The following is a 21,268-nucleotide window of genomic DNA, read 5'->3' on the forward strand; positions in this document are numbered from 1 at the left end:
GGCGCTCCCAGTCGCACGCTGTGCAGGGGAGAATCGGGCTGTATTGTAGTTTGTTGCACGGTGTCGCTAGCAAGGAAAATCTAGGAAGGGGGGCTGCTTAACCAGCGCTGCAGCCCCTTTACTATGAGGATGGTAGGTGGTCTGGCAGTTCTACCCCTCCATGAGGATACAATGGTATTTCCTATATCCTGTGATATACCATTATATCCTATAGTGTAAAAACACATTTCCGGCAACAACCCCTTTTTATAACTCTTATGACTTGTCAATTAGGTAATAAGTGGGAGGGGGGGGGGGTAACCGGTTGGACACCCATCTATCAAGTTTTTATGGCAGGCAGCCAGGCCATGCTGCGAGATGTAGTTTTCATGCAGCTGGAAAGCCACAGCTCGCCAACCTCCACTTTATTCAGATAAACGGTACGGCTATGTGCCAATTTGAAAGTGAAATTATAAATAAAAAATGTCAGTGTGATTGGTGCAGCTTTCAAATTAGTTTTTATGAAAAATAATTTTTACTTTTTGAGATACAGCTGCTTTGTATCCTGTATACCCGCTGACAGTGAACCCGTCAGTCCCGCTGACCTGACGGATTCAGGTCTTCGCGCGCGATACAGCTGCTCTGTATGCAGAATACAAAGCAGCTGCATCTGAAAAACGTAAAATAATTTTGAATAAAAACTAATTTGAAAGCTGCACCAATCACACTGATCTATATATATGTATATATATATATATAATTATATATCAAATAAAAATCACTTTCGGAGGTGCACATAGCCTTTAATTCTACAAAATGACGGCTTCCAAAAATATACGGAAATGGAAACAGTCAAACGGTGACCAAAGAAGAATTGATAGATCTAAAGATGGGAATTGGCCGTCCGTCGGATGTATCTCGTCTGTGTCATTATTAACAATGGCATAAACCATGACCGCTATCACATGTCCGAGGAATACAGATTCTCCCTGTGAGTGCTGGAAAGGTTACAGCTGTCACCCGCTCAGCTTTTGTACCCCGTGATGTCACTTTATAATCTCTAAACACAGTTTAATTGGCAGCAGAACAGGGCACAGCTATTTTAATTAAGCTTTTTTTTTTTTTTCCACCAAGGCCAATAAAGGGACTATTAGAACCTCTCATGACGATCGTACTTACCAGCAAGTGTCAAACGTAAGGGGGGTTTAAAAAACACGTCAGGTTGGAAAATACGTCTTTATTATTATAGGTACCGGCAGCAAACACTCCAAGATCTGCTTCTAGGGAAATCGGATTCCTCTTCTCTCCCAAGTGCCATGGTATTCCCCACTGCAGTCCAGGATACAGTGATCATTACTGGGCAGTCGATCAGCTTTTCTAGAGTCTTGAATGGCAAATTTGCCTAGAATGGGTAATGGATTTGCTTAACTGCGCACAAAAGCATGTCATATGTGTAGCTCTTCAAGGGATATTCCTATCTGAGAGTATTACGGTATATCACTAGGGTACACCACAACATTCATATGTGGAGGTCTGACCTTTGGGGACCCCCCCCCCCCCACTGATCCTGAAAACACAAAGGGACAGATGTAGCCGGCTGGATGGGGGACTGCGACATCGTTCCATTCAAGTGAATCGAGATGTTTTGTAGTTCCCTGCACAGCGGGTGGCAGGAAAAATAAAACCAGTAAAGAAGCTGCCGGTCTTAACTCGACCTGCGGCCTCTTCATTCTGAGGATCGTTGGGGGGGGGGGGGGGGGGGGGTCTCAGCAGTCGGACCCCAACCGTTTACTCTAGCGGTACGCCATCACTTTCCATAGCAGGAAACCATCTTTAACCGCGCCACTATTAATCCCGGTGTGAAGAAAGGCAAGGCTCCTATCACATGGCCGATGTGCGCCGTGAAAACGAGCGCCAACCAACGAGACTGCTTGTCGATCGGCGCTCATTTGCGCCTTTTACAGAAGCAATGATCGGTTATGTATAGGGACGGGCAATCGTTACTATGAACGTTCATCCCCATACACTTCCATTATGTTTACACAGGGAGATGTGCTGCCGACTAAAGGCCATTTTATTGGCCACGTAAACGAGCAGATCAGCCGACGTACGAGCCTTTGCTCATTTGCCCGATCATTGACCCATATAAAATGGCCTTCAGGTTTATCTATTTGGCATGGTCATATGTACAGATAAAGTCCCTATGGGTCTGTAATACGGCGTCGCAGGTACTATGTGCGCCATATGGTGCCTCTGTGAGACATCGTAGTCTGCACAAGAAGCAATGCCTCCAGGAAAGAATACCCCTATAATACAGCAAGGCGGCTCCGTCATTGGCATTGTTGCCTTGCAGCGCTGGGGTCCTGGATTCGGATCCAAGCAAGGACAACATCTGTATGGAGTTTGTATGTTCTCCCCGTGTTTGCGTTGGTTTTCTCCGGGTGCTCCGGTTTCCTCTCACACTCCAAAAACATTGATAGGTCAATTTGGAATTTAGATTGTGAGCCCCAGCGGGGACAGGGACCAGTGTAAGTGATGACAATATCTGTACAGCGCTGCGGAACATGTCGGCGATATGTAAAAGCCTTGACTTCTTCTCTCAGATTCATTCAGAACATACAGATATCAGCACCGCAATGAGAGGGTTTTTAGAAGAGAACTATTCACAGTCCAGGTGTAGACAGACAATCTAACATCACTTAAAATATATTTTAACAGTTTAATTTTTTTAGCATCGCAGCCTCTTATTCTTAGGAATAGTTTGGCCGAGCCGTCAGCCACACAGGACTTCAGTATTATCAGTGCACACGTGAGGTCTTATTATGTTAGTACGGGCACGGCCTTCTTCCAAAATAATGCAGCCATAGGGAAAACCGAATTAAGCAGTCAACGTGTGATCAAGAGTCACCAGACAGCGGATGGATGTCTTGGTCATCAGATTTGGGAAATTGGCGAAATATTAACGTTACGTGAAGCCGATGTTGTCTTTAAAATGAAGAATCCTGGTCTATGAAACCCTCAAGGTGATTGTTGGGTTTCTAAGATCGCATTGACGCTGCAGTTGTTTCACTGTTCCCTGCTGCACTGGTTGAGGTGGAGCTGGATAGGTTGGTCACCATCAGCCGTTCTCTACCACCAAAAGCTTCTTTAACTGGAGAGGGAGAGAGAGAACAAGCAAGTCAATGATGAATTATTCCAAATATTGTAGAACGCAACTTATTTTCCAAAAACAGGTCCGACATGTGTAGCTAAACGTTTGACAAACTTCTGACATGTATAAAATGTATCAGAGTACAGACTCAATAGAAAGTCTGAGCCTGTACTCCGATACATCGGCTTTCCGGAAAAAGCCGAACAGACACGAAGTGGCTGAATACTCACATGAGCGCTTCAGCTGCTTCGTTCTAAAGATTGGTGGGGGTCTCAGTGCTCGGACCACCACCAATCCAAACTTCTGACATGTCTCTATGACATGTCAGAAGTTTATCAAACGTTTAGCTACACTTTAAAGCCTACGACAGGCCTGGGCCTCATGCATAACAAAATATTCAAAGGAAAAGAGTCGCTAACCAATCAGATGAAAGCTGGAATCTGATTGGGCGACACTATTTTTACGTAACTATATCTATATATAAAAAGACAAGTGGGGAGCTCTAACAAAAAACAAGGCCCCGTGCGCACGACCGTCATTACGAGGTACGGCCAGTCATCCGCATTTACGGACCGCGCACCCATTAGAAAGTATGGCAGTCCGGTCCGTAAAATAAAAAAATAGGACATGTCCTATTTATTACGGAAAGTTTCTAAGGCACGGACACCTACCCGTAAATATACGGGAAGGTGTCAGTCGGCCATAGAAATGAATGGGTCTATAATTACAGACAAAATCTACGGTTCGTGTGCATGGGGCCTTACTTCGTATAAATGTTACAGTACTTATTTTGTACTGATCTTAAGGTACAGACTGTATCATACAATAACAATGGCATTCACAATTGTGCTGGTTGTCATTGGAAACCGTCCACAAGCTTGTTGACAGACACACCCCCTTATAGATTAGAAGAGCTCCTATAATGCAGTTATAGATCAGGTTACTGGACAGTGCCTGGCGTAGAGGCAGCACTCACAAAAATGCCAATCAATATGAACATGCAATAATATACAATTAATCCAGATTCCGATCCAATGTAACATTTTCTACCATGACCAAAACTGCTCCTTCACGATACTGCTCCATCAGTCCAGTTACATAGTGTAGGCCACAGCACTGCATGATAGGAGATTGTACTCACCAGCAGCAATAGTGCTGATGTCCCATAACCTCTGTCCGTCCTTCTGGCCCCCAAACGCATACAAAAATGGCAAATCGGGGCAGCATGCCGTGCAGAACAATATGCCCTAAGAGGAAGAAAAAAAAAAAAGGGGCGTTTGTGAAAGTACCGAAATATGGAGTTACTGTATTTCCCTTCTCTCTTACATAATGTGATTGGCGCTGTAATGTCGATAAAAGTGGTTTTTATTTAAAAAAAACAATCATTTTTGACGGAGTTATGACCTATTTGAGGTTTATGCTAATGACTTTCTTAATAGACAACTGGGCGTGTTTTACTTTTTGACCAAGTGGGCGTGTGGAGAGAAGTGTATGACGCTGACCAATCAGCGACATACACTTCTCCATTCATGTACTCAGCACAGCGTGATCTCGCAAGCTCACACTTGCTGTCACTTACTCACGCATTAACGTTACTGAAGTGTCTTGAGAGAGAATAGACATCACCTCCAGCCAGGACACTGTCTATTCACAATCCCAACACTTTGGTAACGTTTGTGTGTCACTTACTCACACAGCACAGCAAGATCATGCTTGCTGTCATTAAGTCCCACACAAACGTTACCGAAGTGTTGGGATTGTGAATAGACATCGCGTCCTGGCTGGAGGTGATGTCTATTCACTCTCGACAATTCAGTATCGTTAATACGCAAGTGACCACAAGCGTAAGCTCGCGAGATCATGCTGTGTGTGAGTACATGAATGGAGAGAAGTGTATGACGCTGATTGGTCAATGTCATACACTCCTCTGTACAACGCCCACTTGGTCAAAAAGTAAAAAACACACCCATGTGTCTTAAGAAAGTCATTAGCATAAGTCTCAAATAGGTCATTATGCCGTCAAAAATGTATCGTTTTTCGAAATAAAAACCACTGTTATCTACATTACAGCGCCGATCACATTATGTAGAAGATAAGGCACTTATAATGTGGTGACAGAGACTCTTTAAACTACATTCTGTAAATGGTGATCTACCATGTGTGGAGCTATCCCACTCTATTGCTATCCATGAATCCTCTATAAAGAAGTCATGGATACTATGTGGCAATGCTCGTCACTGCTAAAGCTACATGGTGTTGCCTGCGAGTCGCGGTAAAATCACAACTTGCATCTGCTGCAAAATTTCCCACGCGGTCGGATTCTTTTACTATAGTTGTTTAAGACTTGTCTCCATAGGGCAACAAAATTTAAAGTGAAATCACAATTTTACTAAGATTTGTGGGCGACGTCATGCCACAATAAAGTCTTAAGGGGTAATGTCTCATGAAGACACCCCGTTTTTGACTGGAAACCAGGACAGTGATCAATGGTGGTCCAGGCTTCCCCCCTGTGAGAACAGCAGATTTCTGGTAGTTAAGGAAGCCACCACAGTCGATGTCTATGCATGCATTACGTCCTTATAATGTATGGACAGGCTGGGACCATCACAGTGGCTCTCCATTCTGGCTCATAAAGGGGTCCCTGAGCGGAAGACTCCCCACTAGGACATAGATATGCCCTAATAGGAGGACCTGCCTTGCATATAGACAGGGTTTGGTTTCGGCCCCCTGTTTTTCAATATGTGTGGTGGGGGTTAGGGTGCCACAACATCTCCCAGCATAGCTGTATTATGAGACCCCACAGAAGTCCTAATTTAAAGAATTCGGTCATTGTGACAAAGCAGATAAAATAAAAACTATAATAAAACACCATCACAAATTCCTTTACATAAACTCGATTTGCAGGTTTAGTGACTGAGAACAGGAGACATGTAGACGGGTGATTCAGTAATAATAAATAACTGGGTCGTGTTTTTTTTTTACCATTTTCATATCCCGGGAATGAATGAGACTTGGTTTGTCCTGTAAAATGTCCCAGATCTTCACATATTTATCAGCAGATGACGTCACTAGACAGCCCTTCACCTGACTGCTCAACTCCAGGCCTAAGTAGAACAAAAAGAAATAAATTCAATAAAATCATATGAAAAATCTCACAGTAAGGCCGGATTTACACGAGCGTGCGCGTTTTGCCCAAGCAAAAAACGTGGCGCAAAAGGTACTTAACAGCTCCGTGCGTCTCCCTTGTATGATGCGCGGCTGCGTGATTTTCACGCAGCCGCCATCATTATGACACTGTCTATGTTTGTAAACAGAAAAGCACGTGGTGCTTTTCTGTTTTCATTCATACTTTTTACTGCTGTTGCGCGAATCGCGTGCTTCGGTGTGCTGCGCGAGATTTTCATGCACCCATTGACTTCAATGGGTGCGTGATGCGCAAACAACGCACAAATAATGGACATGTTGTGAGTTTTACGCAGCGGACACACGCTGCGTGAAACTCACGGACAGTCTGCACGGCCCCATAGGCTAACATAGGTCCGTGCGAGGCGCGTGAAAATCACGTGCGTTGCACGGACGTATATCACGTTCGTCTAAATAAGCCCTAAGGCTTCGTTCACATCTGCGTCAGCGCTCTATTGTGGCGTTCCGTCTGAGCTTTCTGTCAGAACGGAGCCCTTACAAACAAACGGAAACTTGAGGTTTCCGTCACCATTGATTTCAATGGTGATGGATCCGGTGCCAATGGTTTCCGTTTGTCTCCGTTGTGCAAGGGTTACATCGTTTTGACGGAATCAATAGCACAGTAGACTGCGCTGCTTCCGTAACTGCCATTCACTATTATGGGAGTTCCGGGAAACCGCGTAACTCAGTGATGTGGCTGAAGCGTGTGATTTCCAACCATGAATTACGGGAACCTCGTAGCTCGCTGTTTCCGTAAGTCCCATAGAACTGAATGATCGTTACGGAAACAGCGTAGCTCAGCGAGCTATGCGGATTCCGTAATTTATGGCCGGAAATCACACACGTCAGTCACAACACAGAGCAGTAGAATGAGGTTTAGGGGGCCCTGTTCTAGAGATAGGTGCAAGTCCCAGAGGTGGGACCCGCATCTATCTGACATATCCTGTGGATACGTCATAAATGTCTCTGATGGGAAAACCCCATTAAAGATAATTTCCAGGAATAGAAAAAAAAAAAAATAAGACTGATTTCTTCAAAAAACAGTGCCACACCTGCCCACAGGTTGTGTGCGGTATTGCAGCGCTGGCTAATTCACTTCAAAACGGCTGAGCTGCATTTACGGACACAACCCATGGACAGGTGTGGCAGCCATGTTTTTCTAACCGTGGGCAACCCATTTAACCCTTAACCTTAGTTGTTGGTCATGGTTTTAAAAATCAATAGCTTATACTTTGTTTTCTTATCCTTTCTTATGGTTTTTGCCACTTTAGAACTATCATGAGGATACTAGTAGTGTGTACTAATATTTAGTCAATATAACAAAGAAGCAATACGCACCTTACCCATCTCCATGCAACTGGCTACGGCCAGCCAAGCGGGGGACCAAGCAAACATCGGCGCGGGAGGAGGGTAAAGCAAGTATTGCCCGTTTTGTTATTTTTAATACCATTGTCAGCTGTTTGTAAAAGACTTCACTGCGGCATATGCAACAGGTCTCCTTTAAGTGAATCTGAACAATATAAATTTATGGTAGGGATGGAGGACGCAAACACAGATTACACCGGCTACACCAGCGAACCTTCAATGTGACGAATGACCTTTAAGTACTGCCAGAAATCAAAGCAATTGTAACGAGAGGAAATAAAACATCAATAACAAACAAGTTACAACAATAGACTAAATAGGACACAGAATATCATGACTTCTTCTCACTATGGGTAAAGTCAGACAGCGCAAGTTCATTGTCTGATAGTTGGGGACCTCATCAATACCAAGGAAGGGTGTCCCGCACCCCACCATTCCTCCTCACCACACTTCTCGCAGGGAGTAGGACTATGAATGGAGCAGCAGTCACTCACGTGTGGAAAAAGCCGAGGTGGGGCCCCCAGCGATCACCTTTCCTGTGGATAGTTGATGATTCTAGTTCAAGCCACCGCCCGCCCCCCTGATTAGCCATTGCTCTCTTGCCCGAGCACCGGCAGCAGTGTAAGTGCAGGGAGAGCAGCTTGTAATCACCGGCAGCCTCTCCCTACACAGGAAAAGCTCAATTCAACATTTTGTTGCCCCATTTTTTTTTTTTGCAAAAATTACGAGAAAATATGTTTGTTACTTTTGCAAAAAAAGAACCTAATGTAAAAAAAAAAATACAAAAATAAAAATGTACAATTTTATGTACCATATCATCCCTACATCAGGTGCTGCTCCCCTGTCCTTATCGTTCGTATAGGCCGGCATCCATGAGCAAAACAAAGGTGCCCCTTCAATATTTATTCAGGTACAGCGCCATACATACTGGTGTGGCTGTGTCAGGTACTGCAAATCAGGCTACTCAAATGGCTCCTATGTTCTGCTGGGGGTCGACCCCCCGCCAATCATACATTTTTTTGGCTTATCCTAAAAATAGGCAATCAGCTAAAAGCCCCAGACAACCTATTTACAGGAACACTAAACATAGAAAATGTACACAAAAAGCATAGCCCAGCACTTCAGACCCCTTAATCTACTGCTTTTATTTGCACTTATTCTGGTATTGCAATACTGAAAAATATACAAATAAATCTTCTGTGTGTCCCAAGAGATCAGCCATGTCCCCCTCCTCCTCACAACCTTGAGTCTTGCTATAAGACAACTGGCTGCAGTAGGAGCTTCCCCCTCTGCAGTAGGACACAGAATATTCTGCCCCCGCCCATTTGTTGGATCCCACCCTCCTGCCGTTCAGTAGCCCAAAATGCAACCGAAGAGCAGAAAATGAACCCGTGTTCTCTGCAAGATTTCTAGAAAACTATTTCAGATATAGGCAGCAGATCCTGCAGACAAACACTGGGAGCAAATATATTTGCGGCTTACTTGTATCCTTTGTTTCTAGGTTTAATCTTCCTTTACAGTGAACCTACCCTTTAAAATTACACCATAAAAATGACTGATTTTTTTTCAGGCCATTCTAAACTAATAATGGGAGACACATACCGGACACTTCACCATCGTGAGCCTTCAATGTGAAGAGAAGCTTGTCCGACCGGGCATCTAAGCAGTACACAAAGCCGTCCTCTGTGCTGGCCTAGAGAAGACACAAGGAGAAGGGATATATTAGGAAACTGATTAGAAGTCTTTTTGTTCTAATGTAAAGACCAATAATCAATCTAGAGACAAATGAACCCAGAACACGAAACAAAATAGAGGCCGACACGATTAAACCTCCCAGTCACTCCCATCACGCGGCTTTTTAGAAATCAATTTTTGCTTGTAGTTCTCAAGAGGGCATATCGGCAGTCGTTGCCATTCCTGTGGTCCGCAGTTACGTTCCGTAACGTATATAAAAAAATATTTATATATATTTTTTTATTTTCTATGGTTTTCCTAATGAGCTGTTGGTTATAATGTAATCGTCAAATCATGACCTTGGAGACCGCAGCGGTTACAGGTGCTGCACTTGTTTTCTCACATCTTACCACAGATGGTGGATATGCCCATAGGGATCTATGCAATATAAGATCATTGCGGGGTGCCTGGTGTTCTAATCCTGGCATAGCTATGGGTATGTATTAACAGTCACTCGGAGATCCGAAAACAGCAGAGTAGCAGAGTGGGCGTGGTGTTCACCAATTCAATTTAGACTTAAAGGGATTGTCCAGGATTAAAAATAAATAAAAAATAAATAAAAAGACTTCCAAAAACAGCACCACACGTCTATAGGTTGTGCATGGTATCCCAGCTCAGCCCCATGCACTACAATGGTGTGGAGCTGCAATACCACACACAACCTGTGGACAGGTGTGGCACTGTTTTTTTGTTTTTTAAGACAGCAGCCATGTTTTTCAAATCCTGTACAACCCCTATAAGGTCACAATAAAATTGAAAATTTTCCGAATATGTTAGCAATTCTGACAATGGTCTCAAATCACCCGTGATACCCTGATTATCGGGTTCAGGAGAGGTCCAGTATCCCTAGTTGATATATCATAAAAGTTTGTATTACTGTGGCTACCTTATTAAAGGGGTATTCCAAGAATCGACAAATAACTATCCATAGGATAGTTGGTAATTGTCTGATCGCTGGGTGCTCCACTGATCGCGAGAAAAGGGGGTCCCGAACCTTCTGTTCCTTTTCACTGTTCAACCAGATTGGGGAGGACAATGAATGGAGCAGCTTTCGAGCATGCGCGCTGCTGCTCCAATCCAAGTCTATGGGAATGATAGAAACACCGAGTACAGCTCCGTCATTCTCAGACATTGAATCAAGCAGCAGGCGCATGCCTCCGCTCAAGCTCTTCCTCACTGCAGGGCGTGTAGTGAAGAGGAATAGGGGGTTCAGGACCCCTATTCTCGCAATCAGCGGGGCACCTAGTGATCAGACAATTACCACCCATCCGATACAGGTAATAAATCATTGACGTCTGGTACAACCCCTTGAGGTCCACTATAAATACTTACTAAAAAGTTTCTTGGTGAGAAAGGATTCCACGTGACTCTCTCGACATGTCCGCTAAAGCTCCACAATCTGTGGTTTTCCTGGGGACTCCTACAGTCGTATAATATTACAGACCTAAAACAGAAAAACATGACGGCGTAAGACTCGGTATAAATATTCTAACTGTGCGGTTACCCACGACAGTGATCGAAACAGCCCGAAACGTTCCTGGAAGAATCACAGGAAACCCCACAGCTGGAATCCCTCACTGATCAGCTGGAATCCGCGGGGGAACCTGCGCTAGCAATTCCCCTGCAGCACCGCCACAGGAGAAAAGTAGTATTACACAGCACCCATTGAAATGAATAGACAGTGTAATGCATGAACGAGCCAAGTCCTCCACAGCGAGGGCTGCTTTTTGTAAATAAATAAGGGTCGTAACAGGAACTTCCCCTCTAGGAGCGCAGACGTCCCCAGTAGGGTATTTTAAAATGTGTTTTCTGAAGCGGGAAACCCTTAAATAATAGAAGTAAAAGAAAAGTGAAGACCAACTACAATTCAGTCAAGCGATCATTTTTCCAAGCTATTCCAAACTGGTTAGATTGAAAACAATAGAGTGAAAAGGGGGTGTGGCTTATTTGACAAACGCTGACATTTTATACGACTTTCAAAACTCGTATCTCTACGCAGCATCACCCTGAAGCTTAAAAAGGACCATACTTCTCGCCAGTGTAAAGGTAAAAGGCCCGCTAACATCGTGCTGTATGTTGAAACAAATTGATCAAAATGATGTCCATGCGTATATACATTTTTTGCAACGTTACAGTCTTGAAATTAGGCAGAATTCAGACGACGGTAGTATATCCCGTGTGATGGCTGATAAAACAGCCGTCACAAGGACGCATGTATTTCAATGGGGCCAATCACGCGGCCGTTGTTTCAACGGACCGTATGAAGGGTCAGTTGATAGAACATGTCCTATTTTCTTCCGTTTTCACGGATCCCTCCATAGACAAGTCTATGGGGATCTGTGAAAATGGGACCTGCACGGGGGCGACTGACTTAAAAACGTCTGTTTTTCACATTTGAGTTTGCCCTCGTTCATGTGAAGCTGGCCTTAGGTACAGGCCAAAATGACACCACTTTTCATACACCTGGGTTGTTGAAACAAAGTATTGGGACTGGAGAGAGATGTTTGCCTAGACTTGATACTATTGCAGCAAACCTTCAGCTGTGAGAAGTATTGTATAACTTTATTATACAATAATCAAGCTTAATTAACATTAAACCTGAAAATCCCTTTAAAATGAATGTCCACACATGGACCTTATACTATTTAGGTCTAATTAATTTCTTAATTTATCTAGTGGTTGAAGCTTAATTTTTCTGATGGAGCTCCAAATTCCCTGCATAAATATAGCACTAAATAACAAAATTCTAGCCTTTGCAGTTGCCACTAGGGGGAGCTCAGAACATAAGAGTTTAACACTATGCAGTAAGCTCCCCCTAGTGGTGATATGTCACAGAAAGTGCCATGTCAATTTTGGCTTAAAGAGAAACCAGTAGCTCTCCTGACAGGTCTGTTTTAGAAAATACTTACATTCCCCATTAACCCCTTAATGACCATCCTATTTTAGACCTTAATGACCAAGCTATTTTTTACGTTTTTCCATCGTCGCATTCCAAGAGCTATATCTTTTTTCTTTTTGCGTCGACATAGCTGTATAAGGTCTTGTTTTTTGCATGACAAGTTGTATTTTTTAATAGCACCGTATTGAGGTACATATTTATTGATTAACTTTTATTAACTTTTTGGGGGGGGGGAGAGAATAGAAAAAACCTGAAATTTCGCCACACTTTTTTGCGTCCTAAATCTACGCCGTTTACCGTGTGGTATAAATAACACAATAACTTTATTCAGCGGGTTGTTACGATTGCAATGATACCAAATTTTTATCGTTTTTGTATGTTTTACTACTTTTACACAGTAAAAACGCTTTTTTTTTTCAAAATTATTTGTTTTTTTGTCTCCCAACTTGAAGAGCTGTAACGTTTTTATTTTTTCGCCGATGCGATTGTATGAGGGCTTTTTTTTTGCGGGAAGACGTGTCGTTTTTATTGGTACCATTTTGGAGTAGATGCGACTTTTTAATCACATTTTTTAAAAGTCAGGATTCACAGAAAACGATTTTTCCGTCGTTTTTATGGTTTTTTTTACGTGTTCACCGTGCGGGTTAAATAATGTAATAGATTTATAGTCGGGGTCGTTACGGACGCGGTTATACCAAATGTGTAACTTTTTTTACTTTATTTCGTTTTTTTAATACTAAAGCAGTTTGTAAGGGGAAAAAGTGGGTTTTTCATTTTTTTTTTCAATAACTTTAGTAAACTTTTTTTTTACTAGTCCCATTAGGGGACTTTAATATGCGATTCTCCGATCGCTATTATAATACACTGCAATACTTTTGTATTGCAGTGTATTACTGCCTGTCCGTTTAAAATGGACAGGCATCTGCTAGGACATGCCTGCGGCATGATCTAGCAGGCATTCACTACATGCAGACCTGGGGGCCTTTATTAGGCCGGGTATTATCGCCGGGTGTCAGTGGGGATGAGAGGGAGCTCCCTCCCTCCAAAAACCACTCAGATGCGGCGCTCGCTATTGCGCACCGCATCTGAAGGGTTAAACAGGTGAGATTGATACCAATATCGATCTTACCAGGTCGAGCAGGGACGCCCCCAGCTCTCAGCTACGTCTGGCAGCTGAGAGCAGGGAGATTTGACGCTCCCTGCTATGTTTACTTTATTCTGATGTAGCGCCGTGAAAAGGCATATGCATCAGAATAAAGCCCATTAGTGGCTGCCGTGAATAGGCGTATTGGCGGTCACTAACGGGTTAAATAACAAGTGTATTTATTTTTTATTTTTTAAGAACTCTGCATTGTGTTGTTCCTCGGTTATTACTCCTGGAAATCTCAATAACCTGCCAACTGAGTTTTTATTCCCCTTGTCAATGTAGCATGTATTTACACATACTCCAATCAGTACTCAGTCATATCCTAATGAAAACTGGTTAATTTAAGTTATTTTAACATTTCCAGGAGGAATAACAGAGGATCAGCAAAATGCAGTGTTAAAAAAAAAAAATACAGATGTCAGGAGAGCTGACTGTTCATTATTTTAGCTTAAATAGGACGTGTCAGCTCCCCTATCAGGTCTGTTTTCTTGTTTTACACACTGATGTTTCTCTGTTATTCCTCCTGGAAATGTTTCAAAAAATTAAATTAGGCACTGATTGGAGTGTGTGTAAAGACATGCTACATTGAACAGGGGAGATTACACTCAGTTGTCAGGTTATTGAGATTTCCCGGAGGAATAAAAGAGGAACACCACAATGCACTGTCAAAAAAATAAATAAAAATTAAATAAAAACAAAAAACAGACATGTCAGGAGAGCGGACAGGTCCTATTTAGGGTAATATACTGGAGAACAGAGCTTCACCTAGAATTTTCTGTGACTTTAAAAGTGCAGAGCAATATGAACAGAGCAGGAGAAGAATCAGGACCAGGGCGAGCAGTCATTTCCCACACGCGACCATAAGACGTAACATCGGGGAATAAAAATAAAAGTGCTTTGACGAAAAGGAAACTCATCCCAGAACTGCAATTCCTGAAAGATTTGAGCTTCAACTACAAGGGTGTCTGAGGACCAGGCATCAAAAGATAATGGACTATAAGTGCGGACGAACAACGCATTTCAGATAAGATGCCTCCGAAATGGCCGCGTCAGGGGACTGCACACAATGTGATTTATTACAGTGCTCATCAAAAAGTTCAGCCACATTAGATAAATGTTCTAAAAAAACATACACCACCCAATGCCCATCTGCTGCGGAGCGAGACCGCGTCCCCCACGTACTGCCGATCACACTATACATGCACTATGTGACGAAAAGTCAGATGACAAAACCCGACTGAAGGTTCGTTCAGCGCGACAGATGGCCTGGACTATCTTTGTAGTATTTTGCGTGACCGATGGCGATTTTGCCTTTGGTTATTATTTGGTTGCCGCTGTAAAGACAAAATGAACGCACAAACAGATGGAAACTTGGACAATTTGCCACAATGTCGTCGTCTTCTTCTGGGGTTGTCCGGGATTAGAAAAACATGGCTGCCTTCTTCCAGAAATATCGCCAACCCGGTCCATGGGATGTGTCTGGTATTGCAGCTCAGCTCGTGAATGGGGCTAAGCTGCAATACATCACACAACCTGCAGACAGGGGGTGGCGCCATTTATGTAATAAGGCAGACACGTTTTCCTAATTCTGAACAATTATCGGCTTTGATAACCTTTTCGTTGGAATGGTCCCCCAACAATAAACATCAGAGTGTCCGACTGCTGGGACCCCTCCAGCAATTAGTTGGAATTAGGTTAATTCCCCTACATTGTCACCACAGGGTAAAGTAGAAAGCCTCATGCGCACGTCAGTGGAGTATTTACAGTCCGTAAATGCTCCACGAACTGTCACCCGCAATTGCGGCCCGTGCTCTCATTATAAAGCATAGGAGCACGGTCCGTAAATGGAAAAAAAATAGGACATGTCCTATTTTTTGCGGGTCATTTCTACCGTAAATATGGTGTGCGTGGCCGATAGTAATGAATGTGTCTCTATTTTGTCCGCAATTACGGATCAGTAATTGCGGATAAAAATTACGGTCGTGTGAATGAGGCCTTAGGCCCAGCTCAAACAGGGTTTTTTGGCGCAGTTTTTGTAGGAAACCGTGCCAAAAAACTGGTCCGCTCGCGGAAAAAAGCAGCGTCATGCCCTTTCATCAGGCGTTTCCATCTCTGACCTGATTTTCACTGTTTTTTGTCCGCGGCACTCAATGGCCATAGCCGAAGAACGCTGCAAAGAGTGCAGGTAGGTAAAAATTTGCCTCAAAATTCTGCCTGCAAAAAACAGTGTAAACTAGGCCTTAGGGTTTTTTGCCGAGGAAAGCGCCTCGGAAACTGCCAAAATATGGCCGAAAAGGTCTCATTGAAAGGAGGCGTTTTTTTTCCTGCGAGCATTAGAAACCACTCAATGGGAGGCAGAGAAAGCGGTTTTCGCTGCTTTTTTTGCACGCAGCGCTAAACGACCGTGGTCAAAAAACACATTGGCAAACAGCGTACAGACAGGTCAAAATCTGCCTCAAAATTCCTGCAAAAAAACTGGTGTGAACTGCCATGGGTGCGGCCTGCGCGCCACCCTATGCAAACCTGTTTCTCGGACTATGGGAGAGGCAGGTTTTCCTTGGGGATGGCGCTCGGGCCGCTGAACATGTGCAGTGCTGGCTTCGGTATGTTGACTATGTCCTTTTCATCTGGCAAGGGTCCGAGTGTGGTCTGGCAGAATTCATGCCGCAGTTGAATTCTAATTCTCTTATCATCAAGTTGACTTACAAGTCACATAATCAAATAGACTTCTTGGATATTCAAATCTCTGCTGATCACGATGGATTTCTCCAGACAGATATATTTCGTAAATCCACATCAGTGAATTCACTGCTGCATGCCACATCATTTCACACCCGCTCCACTGTCAAAGCCATCCCGGTTGGACAGTTTCTCAGGACGAAGCGGATCTGTTCCACGGATATACTTTTTGAACGACAATCTGACAAACTTAAAACTAGATTTGCAGATAGAGGATATAGCACACGTGTTATTAAATCAGGGTACAATAGGGCTAGAACGACGCCTCGCTGTAATTTACTACGGACTAAAGTCCAGGTGGCCAACGATAGTAATGTCCGCTTTATTACAACTTATAATAATCAGTGGGACAATATCAGGTCTATTCTTGGGCAACACTGGTCAATTTTGAGATCAGAACCTGCTTTAGCACAGTGTTTGCCTATGAGACCCCATGACAGCTAAGAGGAGCAAAAATCTTAAAGATTTTTTGACTAAGAGCCATTATGTACCGAAACATGTGAATCCCTTTAGCTCAAGAGAACCAAGAGTTGGATGCTACCCATGTGGTGACTGCATCGCCTGTCCTAATATCAGCAGAGCAAGTGATTTTGCAACCACAGATGGAACACGTACTTTTAAGATTAGAGACTACATCTCATGTAGCACTACTCATGTAGTGTATTACGCACTCTGTGGTTGCCCTAAGATCTATGTGGGCTTGACCTCGAGACAGTTGAGGATACGCACTAGGGAGCATGTTCGGGATATCATTGGAGCAAGCGCCATCAGTGATCCCAAACAGCTCAAAACACTGCCGAAACATTTTAAGCAGCACCATGGGTGCAATCCGAAGTCTCTCCAAATCCGTGGAATCGACCATATACACTGTGGCATCAGAGGGGGTAATTTGAGGAAGGTCTTGGCCCAAAGAGAGTGTATGTGGATCGTTAAATTAGGATCCATGACACCCGGAGGTCTTAATGAACAACTTAATTTTGCACCATTTCTCGAGTCCCTACCCCCAATATGGTTTTAATTGTATTTTAATGGTGTGTCTTTTTATTATGGTACATAGGTGTTTGATGCATTACCTCTTGATATCCTCTTCGTGATATGAATTGGAACAGTCGTATTGGACTCGTCATGGAAGATGCACAGAGATATTTAACTAGAATATGTTCACTTACTAATGACCCAAAATCATGTCTTCTTATTGTACATTATTAATTGTTTAATGATATATATTTATTGCTTTTATCTTATATATCTTTGTAACTATTTAATCTACACACTTGTATGATTATGGTATATATCTTCGATAAAAATATTAGTTTATTATATATATATTTTTTTTTTCTTACGGTCTGATAATTTCTGCACTTTTTTTATTTTGATATTTTTATTGGGAGATTTATTCTTCCTCGTATCCAATCCTGCAAGTTTATACAGCGGTATTGGTCATAATATTATTTTATTTTTTTTCACATTCTGGTTTTAATTTTATTATTTTTTATGAACTGTTGTTTTTTGGTTCTTCTAACTCTTTAACACACATATATTTTTGTATTTCATTATGCTATATAGCAATATTTATTTTCTTTGTGTCTGTATATTTGAGCAATATAGCAACCTTTTTTGAAGATAACTAATTTTAAAATATGAGGATAATGTCTGCGTTCTGCACTTTTATCTACCTGTATCTCCCATGTCTGTTCCTTGTCCAATGAGGAGCGCACGTCTTCTGTGTGTTTTGCCGGCATGTGCCTGGCCTCGTTCCCACCCCCTTCAGCGCACTGCGCATGTCTGGGATCCCTGTACGCGTCGGGGATCCTGGATGTGCGCTGTGGGGCTTGCCACACTTCCGGTTTCGGCAGAATGCGTGCGCCGTGAGAACTCCTGGCATTAACAAACATTCATGTCAGCTGCTGCTTATACTATTTAAAGCAGCAGCTTTATTGACACTACAAGCCCCTTGAGAAAGCTCATTGCGAAACGCGCGTTGGGGTCCTATGCACGGCTGTCAGACTTCTCCACCAACTATTTAATGGGTAAGACTATCACTATTGGAGGGAAAGGGTGGTTGCATTTGTTGTTTGTAACGATTTATATATTAGCACTATCTTATCCGTACCACTATTAACTACTATTGACTTTTTGTTGTGATATGATATTTAGTACTTCCTACTTCCATCTACCTCATAGCTATGTATACTTGAAATTGATACTTCTTCCCATAGTTTACGAATAGTCTGTTCATAACGTGTTTTCCACTGGAATTGTAACAGTGTCCTCATGTCCATTTTGTACCTTTTTAAGTAATCTTTTTGTGTCTATGCTATTATGTGTCATTAAAGTAATATTTTAATATATGGCTTCTAAGCTCCTTTCCTTTTCTCTAGTTTATAAGTGCAATTAATATGCTGGCCATGTAATGCACAGGTGTGCCGGGTCTTCCAGAGACGCTCTTTGTAGCCACCCCCCCCCCCCCCAATACAGAATTTCCAAAGGAGGCATTTTAAAATGGGTTGTGACAACCCATATGGCAACCACCGATAATGATAGATAACGGAGTATGTAATATCCCATAATAAGGCTGATTTGCCATTCAGGTGTCTAGGAAAGCTGGGTGACTACACAGGCATGTATGGCTCAGTGAAGCCTGTTCTAAAACATCCTGTGCTGGCAGATACTGTTCGAGGATCCCACAAGGTGGACGGGGATCAGTATGTGCCTGTCATGTAGAATTTATGGCTTTTTAAGCAACTTTATATTTTCTTGTCCTCTTAAGGCTATGTTCACACGGAGTATTTTGGGGGAGGAATATCTGCCTCAAAATTCCGTTTGGAACTTTGAGGCAGATATTCCTCTCCCTGCACGCCGATTTTCGCGGCAATTATCGCGCCGTTTTTCGCCCGCGGCCATTGAGCGCCGCGGGCATAAAACAGCGAGAAATACGCTTTCTCCTGCCTCCCATTGAAGTCAATGGGAGGTCAGAGGCGGAAGCGCCCGAAGATAGGGCATGTCGCTTCTTTTTCCCGCGAGGCAGTTTTACTGCTCGCGGGAAAAAGACGCCGACGCCTCCCATTGAAATCAATGGGAGGCGTTCTCGGGCCGTTTTTGCCGAGTTTTGCGACGCGGTTTCCGCGTCAAAAAACTCGGCAAAATACTCCGTGTGAACATAGCCTAAAAGTCACTAAATGAGAAACTCCTCGTCTCATGTTTTGCGCGACTTTGTGCTTTCTATTCCTAAACGTCACTGACAGATGAACTCACTTGTCAAATGATCCCGATAGAAGAGTCTGAGGCTCAAAGGGGTGAAACTGTAACGTCTGGACCTGAAGGAGAAAAGCAACCGGCCATTAAGATGGAGAAACAACAACAACCCCCGCCGTATACAAAAAAAACAATAGAAGTAGAATTCCAGTTTGGAGATATTATTTATAGATTTGGGAATTGTATTATTAGCATTTCCTTGATATATTATGACTGGGCAAAATGCTCTAGCTGCAAGCCGGCGGTATTCAACCACAGAGCTGGGACTCCCGTAGAGAAGATCTCAGCCCGTCAATGGGCGTTAGACCGCTACATAACAGTCCGCAGGCTACCACCCGAATATAAACACTATTGGAGAGGTATACCTTTTACAATTAGAAGGGCACACATCACATGGGCAAGTCAGGTAAACCTTCTCCCCTTGCGTAGTGTGGACCTGCCCAGGATCCTCCTCACACTCCTCTACTGGCTCTACCATCTTAGCGGGGCGGAGGGGAGAAAGGGAGCAAACAAGCAACGTCTGCAAATGTTGGCTTGTGAGGTCATCAACATACACCAGGAGGGCCCCCCCCCCCCACTTCTCTCATCCCTACCTGGGAGGATAGTCATTTTCGGTGACAGCCATGCTCACTATTCGGACACTAACAATACACTAAGGGGTACAAATAATCACTGACAAAGTGGAGAAACTCAAGTTCTGTGCTCTGCCATTTCTGCTTTGTATTTTTTTTTTAAACATTTCAATAGTGGTAAGGATGGGTGTGCAGGGCAAAGCGTTCGTTCATTACCCGGTCTTTGTGCATGGTAAGGCTGGCAGCTGGTTTACCCATGGAGATATCCCAAAGTAGTACTGTATTATCTGCGGAGGCGCTGGCCAAGACATTTCTGTAAGGGAAAGACAAACTAAGTAACTGCAATCGTATCTTCTTTATTAAAATAAGAACTCCCACATCTATCTCCATTGTGTTTCTCCTGGCGGACAGCGAGGGGGACAGGTAGGCCAGGGTCAGAATCTTACCGTATTTGTTTATTCCATGAGAGATCCAGGACGGCATCAGAATGGCCTTCTTGAGTTCCCTCTGATGAAGCGCCCTGGACATATAAGAATGGTACGACTTCAAATTGAGGATTCGGTTTCACAATTTATTTTAGATTACATGAGCTTCTAGGAACCAGGTATGTACAAGCCAAGTCTTACACGTCACCTGAGGTGCCCTCCATTAATCCTAGTAGGTCTCCCCTAAATGGTAGTTAAAGGGGTTTTCCAGCCACTAAAAATGGATGGCCTATCCTCAGGATAGGCCATCAATAGCGGATGGGTCGGGGTCCGACTCCCGGGAACCCAGCAGATCAGTACGAGCGCTGCTTCCCCTTAATTTCTTCTTGCTCACCGAGTAGTCGACACGCATTTAGCAGCAATTCACAGGTATTGCAACCTTTTCTCCAATTCACTTCAATAGAAGGCGGCTGCAATACTGTGAGTCACCACAACATCCGTGTCGGCGATTGACAGTGAGCAAGTAAAAGAGAAACGGAGCAGTGCTTGTACGAGCACTGCAGCCCCTTCAAAACAGAAGATCGGCGGGGGTCCTGGTAGTTGGACCCCGACCCATGAGCTATTGATGGCCTATTCTGAGGATAGGCCATCAATTTTTAGTGGCTAGAAAACCCCTTTAAAGCAGTGACCTCCCTTCTAGAAGTACAAATTGTGTCCCCAACTCTCCACTTGCCAATAGTTACAGTAGGTGTCCCGTCCCCCCCAATACCAATAAGAAATCCAGACCCCCCCTCCCCAGTAGTCATAGCAAGGCCTCCC

The 21,268-nt window shown here is 43.5% G+C and overlaps 1 protein-coding gene across 1 annotated transcript in view; it reads right to left on the minus strand.

The window, feature by feature from the left end:
* Positions 1-2,684: 2,684 nt before the first annotated feature.
* Positions 2,685-21,268, minus strand: part of PWP1 (PWP1 homolog, endonuclein) — a 30,208-nt gene continuing 11,624 nt past the window's right edge. The window contains exons 8-15 of the mRNA XM_075856057.1: positions 20,471-20,544; positions 20,241-20,337; positions 19,453-19,514; positions 10,745-10,856; positions 9,281-9,371; positions 6,113-6,234; positions 4,272-4,377; positions 2,685-3,130 (exon numbers count right to left, since the gene is read on the minus strand). Coding sequence (XP_075712172.1) covers positions 3,018-3,130; positions 4,272-4,377; positions 6,113-6,234; positions 9,281-9,371; positions 10,745-10,856; positions 19,453-19,514; positions 20,241-20,337; positions 20,471-20,544 — 777 coding nt within the window. The 3' untranslated portion in view covers positions 2,685-3,017. The remainder of the gene's footprint in view (positions 3,131-4,271; positions 4,378-6,112; positions 6,235-9,280; positions 9,372-10,744; positions 10,857-19,452; positions 19,515-20,240; positions 20,338-20,470; positions 20,545-21,268) is intronic.

This window comes from Rhinoderma darwinii, chromosome 3 (genome assembly GCF_050947455.1).
Source record: "Rhinoderma darwinii isolate aRhiDar2 chromosome 3, aRhiDar2.hap1, whole genome shotgun sequence".
NCBI classification, from domain to species: Eukaryota; Metazoa; Chordata; class Amphibia; order Anura; family Rhinodermatidae; genus Rhinoderma; species Rhinoderma darwinii.